The 14,477-nt window shown below is 51.7% G+C and overlaps 1 protein-coding gene across 2 annotated transcripts in view; it reads right to left on the bottom strand.

The window, feature by feature from the left end:
• Nucleotides 1–14,477, bottom strand: part of RIN3 (Ras and Rab interactor 3) — a 123,582-nt gene that overhangs the window by 58,755 nt on the left and 50,350 nt on the right. Inside the window, exons 1-2 of one of the 2 annotated variants that reach the window (XM_036071560.2) lie at nucleotides 12,438–12,555; nucleotides 1,338–1,437 (exon numbers count right to left, since the gene is read on the bottom strand). In XM_036071560.2, coding sequence (XP_035927453.1) covers nucleotides 1,338–1,380 — 43 coding nt within the window. In that variant the 5' untranslated portion in view covers nucleotides 1,381–1,437; nucleotides 12,438–12,555. Of the gene's footprint in view, nucleotides 1–1,337; nucleotides 1,438–12,437; nucleotides 12,556–14,477 lie in introns of those variants that run through there. The other variant, XM_036071562.2, reaches the window with a different exon arrangement.

The raw sequence follows: 14,477 nt of genomic DNA, 5'->3' as shown, positions 1-14,477 counted from the left end.
CGCACAGCTACATGGTCCAAGCCCCCACAGGCCCCTCTCTCAGGCGCCCCCCAAACCCATATGTTACAGATGAGGAAACGGAGCTCAAACGGGCTCCGGGGCCTGTCCAAGTTCAACCAGGTAGTGAGTGACAGGCTTCAAATCCAGGTCTGCCTGTCCGTCGGCTCTTTCTACTACCGCCAAGAAAACCACGGAAAATGCTCAACCGTGTCTTCTCAATGACTGATGGGACTTCGGTCCTTGGGACCCTGACACCTGTAAGAAGGAAGCTCTCGGGCTCCCACTAGAAGGTACCTCATGATTTCAAACGCTATCCCGTGACCAGCTGACCGTCTCACATCATCCACGCGGTTTCTCTGGAATCCGTGTCACACCCGTGGCGTCAACCCTGATGCATCTCCTGTTTCTGCAAATGTCCGGCACACGTGCACCCGCTCTTCATGTAAGCATTGTAACCGCTTACACGTAAATACGTGCTTCACATCTACAGGCACACGCATAAGCTTTAGTTGGCGAGACATGTGTGTACATACATGTCAGCTCCCAGGGGTTCTGGAAGGGAGGCATTGGAGTCCCCATTTTATGGTTTTGGAAGCTGAGCCTCAGCGTGCGGCTCCCCTTGAATCTGGGCTGGCCTGGGACTGCTTTGGCCAATAGAGTAAGGCAGTAGGGACACTCTGCCAGCTCCATACGTAGCTTTTAAGAGAACTGGCAGCTTCTGTTGGACTCTGGGAACCCTGGATTGCCATGTAAAGAAATCTGATAGCCCTGAGACCACCATCCTGGAGAGACCACCTGGAGGTACCCCCTGGAGACCATATGGAGAGGGTATGGTAAACGTGTAACCACCAGCCCCCCAGGCAGAAACCTCGATTTCACAGCCTTTGCCAGCTTCCATAACGTAAATACTCCCACCACGCTGGTTTCAAGCGCCGAGCTGGGAAGAGATGTGCGCGCCCCTGTCTCACGAGCTGGAACGAGCTGGCTCCCGCATGCCGAAGCCACTGTCTGATGGTCATTAGGAGGCAGAACCATCAAAAGGCCTGGGACTCACGTGACCCACTGACCCCATCTCAGCACAGCTGTCCTTGCTGAAAACCACCTATTCCCCGTCTGCTCCCTTTCTGTAGGCTCTGGGTCTGTGCAATGAACATGAAGCGCTTGGATATAACTTAGCTCAGGCCTCAGATTCGGAGGGTCACTCCAAAGTTCCTAAGTATACTTGATGATTGTCTGCTCTTCCCTTCTTCTCCTCCAACTTCCCCTGACTTGGAGAGCCACAGGCCTGAGGACCATGGGAGACAAGACAAGAAACAACCTGGCCCAGGTGAAGGTACCGTGAACTTGGAGTTGACAGCCTGGGCCCAACCCCAGCTCCATCCTTGGGCACAATTTCCTCAGCTGCAAAACGAGGGTCCCAGCATCTGCTTCCTAGGGCTGTGGGGAAGACAAGAGGAACAATTTCTCTCTTAAAAAAAAAAAAAGATTTTATTTATTGATTTGAGAGAGAGAGAGAGAGAGACGACATGACTGGGAGGGGCAGAGGGAGAGGGAGAGAGAGAATCTCAAGCAGACTCCACACTGAGCATGGAGCCCGACGTGGGGCTCGATCCCAGGACCCTGACATCATGAAACCAAGAATCGCAGGCTTAGATGACTGCACCCCCCAAGAGAAACAACTTCTATGAAAGCTGATGCAGTGACTGGCCCAGTGGGTCTGGTACGGTGCCTGGCACATGCTGTCCCTAATAACTGGGGGCTAACGGCCATATGAGATTTCTTGGGTAGGGCCTCATTATTGGGGAACTGGGTCTCACCTGGGGGCTGCTCAGGGCAGTCTTGGACTGGGAACAATGACTACATTAAAGAACATTCCAGCAGGGGAAGTTGTGCTGGGGCAAGTTCCTTAAAAGTTTCCACTGTGAAAACCAAGACCAAGACAAACAAAAAGCACAACAAAACATACTCAATAGGATCAGGACTGCTGATGAAAGCAGTGCAAATGATTTGTTGATTCTCGACAGATAAAGGGAGATGGACACAAAGAGCCATGGAAGACACCAGTCCATTTCTATAGAACTTTCCAGAAGGTCCCACCTCTGACTTCTTCCTTAAATAGTTTGGGCAGAAAGAAGAAGTTGGTGGGACAGGCATAATCATGTGGCTTCCCAAGAGGCCAGCCCAGCTGCTTGGACACTGAGCGGCACGTATCTTCCTCAGCTGTGGCGAGGCTTTATAATCCAGGTGCTCGGGACGTCTGGGGTCAGGCAAATAAAGAACAGTACCTCCTCTCTACGTGGGGCTCTGCCTTTCCAAGGTATTTCGTATCCATCTCTTGCCAGGTGAGGTGAGGGGTCCCTTCTCCTAGCAGTCCCAGAGACACTGAGTGACTTGCTTAAGGTCACACAGCAAGTTACTGGGGGAGCCAGATTAGACCCCGGTTCAATGACACCCACCCGTGGCTTTGCACAGGCTCACACTGGCCCTTTAGCTGCTCCCTCTTCCTAGGGGTGAAGACGCCTGAGAACTTCCAGAGGAAAGCAAATCTGGGAGGTGCTCCAGAGGTGTTCAGAGGTAGCGACTGGCTTTCTCTTTCAGGAGAAAACCCCAAAGCTTATAGGAATATCTCCTTATAAGTCCTGAACATGGGATAAACCTTCCAGAGCAAGCCAAGCCTCTGCACTGGGTCGCTGGGAGAGCCACAAAGCACTTGCAGAAGTACTTTGCTTTGTTTCTTCCACTCTTGCCCCAACGAATCAGCTTCCCCAGTGATCCTTTTAAGAGCAGAATCTGGGGCGCCTGGGTGGCTCATTCAGTGAAGTGTCTGCCTTTGGCTCAGGTCATGATCCCAGGGTCCTGGGATCGAGCCCCGCATCGGGCTCCCTGCTCAGTGGGGAGTCTGCTTCTCCCTTTCCCCCTGCTCATGCTCTCTCTCTCTCAAATAAATATATAAAATCTTTAAAAAAAAAAAAAAAGCAGAATCTGGCCTTATGAAGACCCTCAGTAGATGCTAGCTACATACATACATGAATGAATGGATGGATAGATGGAGAGTCCCTCTTGCATTCCTGCCTGGTGTTAGGTATGTCCACATACATTTTCTTGTCTGTTCCTCATAACAATTTCCTTAGAGGCACAGTTCACTCCATTTGTGGTTGACAGTGAGGCCCAGGAGTCAAACATCTTGCTTCAGTTCCCAGAGCTAGTTAAGTGGGAGAATGGAACACAAATCCAGATTTTCTAACCCTAAGACCCAGGCCAACGGGGAGGGCAGACAGTCAGGGAAGGGGGAGGGCAGTTAACTTTTTGTGGGCACCTCCTGTGCATAGTTCTGGTTCACCATCACTGTGAACCCACTTCACAGTAGAGAAAACCCAGGCTTAGTGAGGCCGAGTATTGAGCAGCATTGCCAAGACTTCACAGCTGATGAAAGCACAGGGGTAGGATTTGAATCTGGGACCACTGGGTTCCAAAGCCCACCCTCCCAGTCCTCCTGGGACCAAGCCATCTGTCTATTCAAGTGTAAGGTGTTATAAAGCAGTTGATCAATGGCCCCGTGTTTGCTGAACACTTGCTATAGCCTTGCCCATGCCAGGCTCTGGGGACCACAGATACTGTAACATAGCCTGGAAGCTTCCAGGCAGCGGGGTGGGGGGGTGGCTGGGTGGAAAGGAGATAGGAAAACATGGAACAGACAATGAAGGCCTGGAGGAATGGGGAGAGCACCCAAGCATAGGCAGAGAGGGCTGAACCTGGTGAGTACAAGGGAGGGGGGAGAGTAGCGGGTGGGGCGGTTCCAGATGGGGGTGCAGGGATTAGTGCTCTTCTGGGGGGGGGCTCCACACTGTGATAACCTGGGGGAAATTGCCCCAAATAGGCAAGATCAGGCAAGGGCACACTGGGAAACTTCACCGTCTACCAAAGTAGAGGCCCCTGGTGAGCGGTGGGCCTGGGGAGGATGTGGACAGTCCGAACAGGTGGGTGCCCCCTCCCCTGCTATTTCAGGGCAGCTGGGACAAACGAACGGCCACTCCTTGCTGGCTGATGCCTGACCCTCCCACACTGTCGCATCAGTGCTATTGCTTTTATTCCTATTGAGAACTGCGATGCGCACCCTCATTGCACTACTTTACGGCGCTGTTAAGCCTTTCACATGTTAGTATAAATTTGTTTATTGGCTAGAGAGTTTCCAGACAGCAAGTCGTCATGGAAGGTGGCAGAGGGAGGCAGAAACAGCTCAAAAGGACGGCGGAAGCCCCAGACGCAAATGTTGAGCTAAGATAATCCACACCTCCTGCTCTCCAGTGACGGAAAGCCCAGGAGACACCGAGGCCTGGACCCTGACCCCTGACACTTCTGTAGTCACCCCTAAAAGAGGGAGGGCTGCACAGAGGCCCCTGGCTCTCTGAAACACTTGAGTTGGACTGTTTTCCCTTAGACATATTTTTGGAAGCTGCCCCTGAAGGTGGCGGTCCCTGGACACACAGGCCACCCACTCAGGCCTGACGTTGGCATGAGACCCTCACCCCCACAAACCCATTTCCCTCATCTTCCCCTTCTCTTGCCGCCAATGCCCTGTGTTCTAGATCTTTCTCCCATCTCTGTCAAGACTTCCCCTGTGTCCTACTTGCTCAGGGCAAAACAAACTCCTGGCAGTCCCTGTGTTCCCGCGACCCAGAGAGGTGGTACAGCACCCCCACCTCCTCAGGAAGCTTCACCCACTGAAAAGGCCTCCCCCCCTTCCCCTTTTCTTGGCCTCGCAGGCCTGTCCCAGATCCCCCACCACCGAGACCCTTCCCTCAGGCAGGTCTCCCAAGCCCTCCCTCCTCCTGCTCGGGGATGCTCCTGGCAGGGCGGACAGTCCCATCCTCACCAAAAACAGCCAGCAACCTTCAAAAGCACCAGTCTCGCCAGAGCACCCCCTGCTCCAAGTCCCGTCAGCCTTCCCCGGACACTGCAAACGAAGTCCCTGACTCCTGGAGGTGGTCGTCAAGGCCCTCAGTGACCCAACCGAATCCCACCTTCCCAGCCTCATCTTTGATCTGGCTCCCCACCACCTCACACCCAACACAGCAACCCCCCCACCGATTCTCCTTCCTGCCTCCGAGCCCGATGCGTGCTGTGGTCTCTGGTAAAGAGGCCTTGTCCCGTTTCTTGTTCTCAATGATTTCCCAACCTCCACGGCCCAAGGAGGTCTGGATGATCTCCTTCAGTCAAAAGTCATCAACTTTGATGCCCCCAAAGCACACACTTAACATTCGAGCACTTATGACAGTCTGGCTTGCACTTCTGGTGAGGTGTGTGTGTGTGTGTGTGTGTGTGTGTCCATCTGTCTGCCCTATGGATCCAACGTCAGGAGCCATGACTTACAGAGCCCATCATAAGTGTCTTCCTTCAGAACCAATTGGCACATATTCCGTTGGTTGCAAAGTTGTCAAAATGTTTAATAACTCAGAGAAAGCTCATAATAAACTGCTTAAATAAATAAAGGGAGGCTAAAAACTATATGCACCACCATGATTCAAAATACACTGGGGTGGGGGTGGGGCGAACTAGGCGAAGGGGATGAAGAGGACACTTATTGTGATGAGCACTGAGTTATGTATAGAATTGCTGAATCACTATATTGTACACCTGAAACTAACATAACACTGTATGTGGACTATACTGGAATTAACATTTTTAAAAAATGCATTAAGAGAAAGGAAGAAAGAAAGAAAGAAGAAAAAGAAAGAAAGAAAGAAAGAAAGAAAGAAAGAAAGAAAGAAAGAAAGAAAGAAAGAAAGAAAGAAAGAAAGTTAGTTCACCAGAGTTTTACAATAAAGTTCTTGGAGTTAAATTATCCGACGGTGTATTTTTTTTCCTGGGCCAACCCCAATTCTGGAGGCCAAAAAGGGAATGGCTGAAACCAGAAAAAAACTGTGGTTAGCTTTTAGCCCAAATCTCCCTGGGTAACAACCACTGCTCGATAAGAATGAATCAGCTTGTTAGCAGAGTTCTCTGGGAGCGAGGCGTTGCAGGAAACAATGGTTTTGAGGTGTAAGTTGGTGTTACTCAATCCCCATAGCGAATTATAACTGCTGGTCTTTCCTGAATGCTTCTTCCACGCGGACGTGGGGATAGCTTTGCCCCAGAAATAGCCCCATTCTGTCCAGGAGACAACATGATGATGTTAGGAAGTTACTCCAAATCTCGGTCCCAATGCGTCTTTTCCCCGACAACACCAAGCAATTCTCCTCCACCAGCCGGGTGGCCGTACAATCCACCCCCATCCTGGCACCGTCCACCTGCAGGTAGTGTGGACCTCGCAGGTTAATGGCTCGGCCCCACAGGATAGCCCCCTGCCCCCGCCCCTGCAGATGCCAATTGCAACTCCGGTGGTCACCTGCGCTGGTGACCCAACAGGGAGAGGTGGGATGTTCCGATGACTCCCTTCTTGGGCTCAATGAGTTTGCCAGAGCAACTCACAGAATCCAGAGAAAGGTCTTACATACTAGGTCACCAGTTTCTTATAAAATGATATAGATGGAAGGGGTTGCCCAGGGCAGGGGATGGGGAAGGGAAGGGGAGCTTCCCCACCCTCTCTGAGCACCCTACTCTCCCTCAACCTCTACATGCTTACCAACCCCAAAGCCCTCTGAAACCCATCCTTTGGGCTTTTGTGGTGGCTTCAGTATGTGATGTGGGTATGATTGACCTTGGCGGTTGGTTCACCCTCCAGCCTCTCCCGGCTCCCTGGAGTCCAGGGTGTGGGATTGAAAGGTCCAACCCTCGAGTCATGTGGTTGGTTCCCCTGGCAACCAGCCCCCCCCACCCCCCCACCCCCCACCCCCGCCGTCCTTGTATAAAGTCTGGTGTGGTTCAAAGGGGTTTGTCATGAGTATCGAGACACCTTTATGGCTCCTACTGCTTAGGAAATTCCAAGGGTTTGGGGAGCTCTGTGCCCGGAACTGGAATGGAGACCAAACATATATTTCTTATTATAAATCATGGTAACACAGTCACGACGCTGTTGAGTGCTTCCCACGCACCAGGGAATCCTGTCCCCTGTCCCTGCCTGTATTAGCTCTTCTATCCTCCAGCAGTGGCGCTGTAGGTGTTCCCGTCTTGCACACGAACAAACCGACGCATAGATAAGTCACTTGTCTGATGTCGCAAGGTGACAGAGACAGAAGAACGCTGTAGGACTATCTGCCTTCCCAAAGCACATGCTCTCAAAAGAGGGTTGCTTTGACCAGCGTGTAAGACTCACCACAACCCAGCACCGCCTCCCTGCTAAAATAGCAAGAGCTTGTCTTGTTCGCTCTGACCTCGAGGCTAGTAATAACTGTTCCTTACCTTTTTATGGACTTAAGAAATACACTGTGGCCCAAATACAGGTTAAATCTCATCCTAGGATAATGGTCAACTGGTGAAGAAGGGGTCAAACCCAGGAGCAGCAATGCAAATCTCCTGTGTGGACCTCAAAGGCATTCTGGATGACATTCTGACCTGCCCATACATATGGATCTCTGCTGCCCAGGAAAACTCATCTAGAATATCTCTCCTCCTTGGTGTAACAGTTCCCCCAGTCCAGTGGTGATAACCATCAGCACCAATTAGCACAACACTCACCACATTTACCCATGAGGTGGGCTCCACTCCTAATCACAAGTGCATCTATCAGCTTCAACTACTTGGCCTAAAACCTCAGACCTCAGACTGAGAGAGCTGCTCAGGGCAAGAAGAAAGAGCAACTGAGCTCGGCAGGCCAGCCTTTCTAAAGCCAGGGGGTCAGCCAGGGTGGCAGGGAGTAGGCAGGGAGGACGGTGGGGGCCGAGTGCCAGGCAGTCACTTTCTGTAGGGGCCACACCACACTGTGTGTCACTGTCTGATGGTTCCCCTTCTGGAGATGGGGCCAACTGGTTTTCGTTCTCTCTTTCTTTTTTTTTAGCAGCCAGCAGAGAAAACGCCATCATGTGACTGTGTAATGTCACCATCTTCAAGGGTGCAGATGAATGAAAAAGTAGCTCGCGTCCCCTCTGCCGGGTGGTTAACTTTGGCCATAAAGGGGCAGCTGGCCTAGCCTCCATCCATCCTATGCCCTGCTCCTTTGTCCCCTGGGTCCCCTGCCCCAGGGCCTCTTCTGCTGGCTCTCCGCCCCCACCTGCCACACACAAACATCTGACCTCTGAGGGTCCCTGTGAAGCTAAGTGGCGACCCAGACCCGGCAAAGCCGTCTTCTCTCCTCCGTGCAGCAAGAGGAGGGCTGAGGATGTAGCAGCTGCTGACGCTCATTCAAAGGGTTGGCTGCCCCGCCCTGCGGTCCCCCAGCCGAACAGAGGACAGCACTGCAGTTCAGGGCTGTTTGTCCCCACAGCACCAGTAGCCCCAGCTACCGGTTTGGTGTTTGGCAAAGAAACTCTTAACAAGGAACCAGAAGACCATCCAAGCACACAGAAGCACAGAGGGGGCCGAAGTGAGCCTTTCTGGTTGAGAGCAAACAGAGCAGGGCCACAGATGAGGCTGACCACCCGCATTTGGGGGATTCCCTCGTCTCCCCCCTTCGCCTTAGTGTGGGGGAATCCCAACAAAAGGCCCCAGGTCCAGGCCTGGGCCTTCCCCTTGCCCACTTCCTCTCAGGCTGACCCCCACTGCGGCCACCACAGCCACAGGGGACTCAGAAGGCTGGTGGCTCCCTCTTCACATAAGGGTCTACAAGGCGGGTGCACACGGTGGTTGGGATTTACCCAGAGCCTGGAACCCTCTGTGTAGGCTCATTCCACTCTTCCTTTTGGCTTCATCTTGCAGAAGGATTAATAATAGTATAATAATAATAATAATAATAATAATAAAAACATAATTATAACCCTCTGTTGTGCTCCAGGTACTGTCCTAAGTACTTTATTATTGTTTTTAAAAAATATTTTATTTATTTATTTGAGATAGAGAGAGTGAGCATGAGCAGGAGGGGGCGGTAGAGGGAGAGGGAGAAGCAGACTCCCCGCGGAGCAGGGAGTCCGATGTGGGGCTCAGTCCCAGGACCCTGAGATCATGACCTGACCTGAAGGCAGACGCTTAACCACTGAGCCACCCAGGTGTCCCTGTCCTAAGTACTTTAGACACACTAACTCCTTCAAGCACCATAAGGGAGAGACACCATTATCCTCCGTATCGTAGAGGCCTGGAGAAGTTAAGTAAGGCCTGGAGAGGTGACACAGGGGGTAAAAGGGAGAGCTGGGATTCAAACACAGGCGATGTGGCTTCCACAGTCTGTGCTCAATCACCATGTGAAGGAGGAAGGTATGGAATGAGGAAGAGGGAGCAAACAGGTCAGAGCAGCGAATCAACATGGAAAAAGAAACACATTACCTGGTACTTTCTTGATGTTGTCCGGGTTCAGGGGTCTGAGGTTTGGGGAGCAGTGGCATAATATAAAGAAAGAGCAAAATAAAACACATGCAAACTTATAGAGGACATCTGTGTAGTCACAGGGAATAGACACGAATTGTGATTGAAAGAGTTACATTACATCAAGCAATTTTGGTTTGAGTTTTGATGGTCTTTTCAGCAAGTTGAGCACTGAATGTTTAAAAGTTTAAAAGTGGGAGGGGCACCTGGGTGGCTCAGTCAGTTAAGCCTGCCTTCGGCTTGGGTCATGATCCTGGAGTCCTGGGATGGAGTCCTGCATCCGGCTCCCTGCTCAGCAGGGAGTCTCCTTCTCCCTCTGCCCCTCATCCAGCTCGTGCTCTCTCTGTCTCACTCTCTCTCTCTCAAATAAATAAATAGAAATCTTTAAAATATAATTAATTAATTAATTAATTAATCAAAAGTGGGAAATGAGATTCTACCACATGGTCCTGGGAGGAAGATATGCACCGGGGAAGTAAGCTGCCTCCATGACCAGGTGCCCCGGGTTGTCCCCTGGGCTCCTAATTGGAAATGAGCCACTGCAACCCAACGTGAAATCCTGGTTCCACTGGGTAGGACTTGTGCATCCTTTCTGACCAAGTCCCGAAAGGCCAGGGGGTGTTTTTGGGTTGGAAAGACCTAGAAGTGATTGCCCTGGAGTCTAGGATGGGGAAGTGGGACAGAAGCGTGGGGCAAAAGAGAAAAGCACATCTTCCACACGTTCTGTCAGTCCAGCTTGGTTCCCTTTTCCTCCGAGAAGCCTCCCCTATCAGCCTGCCCTTGAACAAAGCTCCCTCCTTGCACTTCTAGAGCATCTGTGGATGCATGCTCAGCAATCACCACTGCTTACCTTCAGCTACTTGCCAGAGGCTGGTGTTGAAATTCACGAGCACAACTGGCCCTCAGGTTTCTAAAGGGACTGTAGGTAAGTAGGGCCTGGGCAGGCGGGTCTTTGAACCTGGTTGATGGCCAAATTTGCACCCAGGGGTCTGTGTACTCCCAGGCACCTGCTGAGAACATCTGAGAAAGGGCCCAGGTTCTTGGAGAGCACTAGGCGCCCCAAACAACCTCACCCTTCTGCAGTCATTAGAGGGTGCCGTATATTGGTTTGGGAAAACTATGACCCTCCTTCTTCTTTGAGATCCCTACATTTTCTTCCCTGCTGGACACTGCAGGACAGGGATCACTGAGGTTTGCTGTCTAAAGTAACAACCCCACATACTCTACCACCTTACAGACTCGCAACAGTTCACCAGGATCCAAGTCCTCTGCTTCTGCCTGTGCACAGGCCTGGACCACATTTCCCAGTCTCCCTTGCAGTTGGGTGTGGTCATATGACAGAGTTTTAGCCAATGGAATGCAAGCACAGGTGACACACCCACTTCCTGGACAAGACCTTGGTAAGACCCTCCCACAAGCTTCCGGCCTCCTCTTGGCTGGAGTCCACCCTGGGAGCCAGGAGTCCACCTGCTCAGCTGCAGAGCCACTGTCGGCCAGGGTCCCTGGAAGAGCCCTCCCCACTGATGGGGAATCTTGCACAGGAGCAGGGCACTAGCCTTTTCTGGGCTTAATCCACGACAATTTTTGTTATTATTGTGGCAACTAGCTAATCATCCCGCTTCCACGTTCTGCACAGCGCGATTCTTCATCTCAAGGTCACCCTGTATTGTTACTTTTTTATTGTCTCCTCCCTCCACCTGAATGTGAGCTCAGAGGGGCAGGGGTTGTGTTTCGTCCCCTGCTGTGTCCCCAGTGGTGGAGCAGCTCCTGACACAGGGGTGACACTCGGCAACTCTGTGCTGAACACACAATGAATCAGGGTCTCTATGGCAAGGCCCCCTTATAGCAAGAAAAGCAACCTGTTTCTGCTTTCACTTTCTCATCCACCTCTGGAGCTAGAAGATTCGCTTTTCACTGAACGAATACCCACTGGTCACCCTGCAGGACCCAGCCTGTACTCTCTCCTCTTTGAGGCCCTCTTGGAATCCTTCCGGCTGTGGTTGGCATCCCCTGTGTCCCTCAGCCAGGGGTCCTTCTGCAGTCACACTTGTCACACTGCACAGCAAGTACTGATGTCTGTGTCTCTCCCAACCCCATCATGTCCCCCCCCCCCCCAGCTAGACTGGGAGACCCTTGAGGCCAGGGCTTACTCATCTGTGCATCCTCCCAGTGTTGGGCCAAGTGCTTCCTGAGAAACAACTAGTCCAAAATATTTAATAAATATCTCCAAAGTATTTATTATATTTGTATGTGATATGAATATATAATATTTATGAAATACTTAATACATATTTTATCATCTTCTTTAACTCTTTTCACTCTGCTTCTAACTAAGGGTAAAAAACTTCCCATAACCCCATGGATTTATAAGAGGACCTAAGCTGACGTCTGGAATGTTCTCTAGATTCTTCTAACTTCTAGGCTTTTTGGAGCTTAATACTTTAATACCCATAAGAGGCCCGGATCTTTTCATTGCATATCAATACAAACCTGCCCTTGATCGGAGACCCCCAAACATTTTCCCACCAGGGCCCAGGCCTGCTCCTGGCAACCCTGTGCACACACGGGATTTCTGGCTTCCAAAGTGCTTTCCTGTTTGACCCTCACAAAGGCCCTGTGACTCAGGCAGAACAGTGACTATTATGTGCATTTGACAGATGAGAAAACAGGCTCGGGGAGGTTGAGTGACTTGTCCAAGATCATGGTTTGCGTGTGTGCTGAGCTGTCTCTAGGACCAGGGACCCAGACAGTTCCTCTCCTTTTCTTCCTTTTCTCCAGCCTGAGCTGACAAGAAGAAACTTCACAGAGACCACGAGGAAGCAAAGCCACCACGCCATGACATGCGTGAGCGGAAGCTCATACTGACTTGACTGATAAACTGAGTTCACAACAGATCCGGCCAAATAACTTCGGGGGATTGAGAGCTCCCCCCTTCTTCTAATTTTAAACCCCTCTGGCCTGCTGGGAGTGTCTGTGGTTGTGTGGTGTAGCATCTTATGCTGCCGCTGCTGTGTGGTCGGGGCCAGCACAGGAAGACAGGTACTTACTCGATTTTTCTTCTTTAACGGTGTATTCGAGCACCTCGGACGAGCCCTCGTTCAGGGAAGGGAAGTGGACACAGAGCACCAGGTGCTTCAAGCCGCTGTCCCGACGGACCAGGAACGTCTGCAATGGAAGAAGGGGGGCAACTCCATGAATCAAATACTTGGGTGAAGGTTAGAAGGACAATGGGATGGAAGTCATCCAGAAGGTTCCAGAAACAAGGAGGCAGTGTCGGGGAGTCAAGCATTCCTCTGGAGAACTGGGGATTCTGCCCTGAGAGCCATGTGTCACCTGGCCCATGTCCCCTGGCTCCTGAATCTCCATTTCTCATATGCCCACAGAGGAGGTCCAACTAAATCAATGCTTCCCAAAGAATTTTGTGTCGTAGACACAGAGTTTGGCAGGGGTGTTTAACAGGCAGGTTCCCGTGCCCCAGCCGTGCGATGCTGTTGGATGGGTGGGGCCCAGAATCGGGGGATTCTGATATGGGTAGTGGTCCTGCATCTGTACTTAGTAAAGCTCTAAGGCATGGGGAGTCATGTTGATTTTCAACTCACACCCCAGCATGTATGCTCACCTCTAACCTCCCCCCAACCCTGGGGTCTAAGCCTCTCCCATTCAGGCCCCAAGTACCTGGGCTGGAGCTTGGAAGACCGGAGTCTGGCCAAAGTTGCTGAGGGAAGGTTGGGTAGCCACTGGGACATCCCTGTGGACGTGGACCCAGGCACGAGAGGCTCTGGAGAACCACTAAGATGCCACTTCTTCCCTTTCCCCACCAAGGCACACTATCCTCCACCCTTTTTGTGATGGTCCAAATTCTCTGCCATTGTTATTGATGACTATTATCATGTTGCTATGTTATTATAATTGTTAATACAACATAATATTATTATTGATTAGTAGGAGCTACCACATACATATTGCCTCCCTAGTCTGCCTCGAGCCTTAACCCCGGTGACTAGATTCCATCTCACTTAGTTCTTTTATTAAAGCTATGGGGGGGGGGGGTGTTATTATTATCCCCATTTTATAGATGGGGAAACCGAGGTAAAGAGAGGCAACTCATGCCCAAGACTACTAGGTTAGTAAGTGCTAGAGCTGGGATTTGAGCTCAGGCCCTTCCCCTCGGATTCCCCCTTGGCACTCCACCACCCCTGTACCCCCTGGACCTGGCCCAGAGAGGCTGTGTCCCCTTGGGAGCAGGGACACCATGAGCCCATGAGTTACTAGACTGTGGCTGGAAGTTTACAGCCCCTCTCCTGGAGCAGGGCAGGGTGGAGAGAGCATGAGAACCTGTCCGGGGGAGGACAGGAGAGGACGGGGGAGGACGGGAGGAAGGCTTCTGGGGGTGAAAATGCAGGTGGGATGCTGCCTGTAAATGTGCCCCAGCCTGGAAGGTGGCCCTCCTTAGGGGACCCAGCTGGAGGCCAGCTCACCTCTAGATGCCTCTGCACACAGGGAGGATGCCTGCCTACCCACAGCTGTGGCATCCTGAGCTGATGCGTTCTCCTGAGCCTGATCTGACCCCAGGAACACGCTGCTGCCCTTCAAAGAAAAGAGGTCACCTGGCCTCTCCTTCAGGGGTCCAAGGTCAAGCTGCCTTCTGCCCCCTAGGCCGGTGGGAACCAGCTGTGTGTGAGGGAACGTGAGGGCGAGTCTGTGCATGGGGGTGGGTGAGTGTAGTATAATAACAAGTAGATCTGGTCTTTGTCCCCGGTTCCTGGCACAGAGCTTCAAAAACCCTTGGAATTTCCTGGGTGATAAGTGTCTTTTATTATTCATAATGAGCTGCTTCTGACCATACCTGAGTTCACACTAACGGGTGACTCATGGTGGGCCCCTGGTATCAAAGGAAGGTCTGGCCACAGAAAAGCCAGCCAGGAGAATAGAGGGTTGGAACTCCCAGGCCCACCTGGACCTCCTCCGCTGGGGAGAGGAGCTGGAGCTGGGATGGCCAACAGGTTAGTCCATCACGTCTGTGAGATAAAACTCACTGGAAGCCCTGGGCACTCAGACTCCACTGGAGCTTCCTCGTTGGTGAAAAC

Source organism: Halichoerus grypus, chromosome 8 (genome assembly GCF_964656455.1).
Source record: "Halichoerus grypus chromosome 8, mHalGry1.hap1.1, whole genome shotgun sequence".
Classification (NCBI taxonomy): Eukaryota; Metazoa; Chordata; class Mammalia; order Carnivora; family Phocidae; genus Halichoerus; species Halichoerus grypus.
This window is presented reverse-complemented; position numbering and strand designations above follow the sequence as displayed.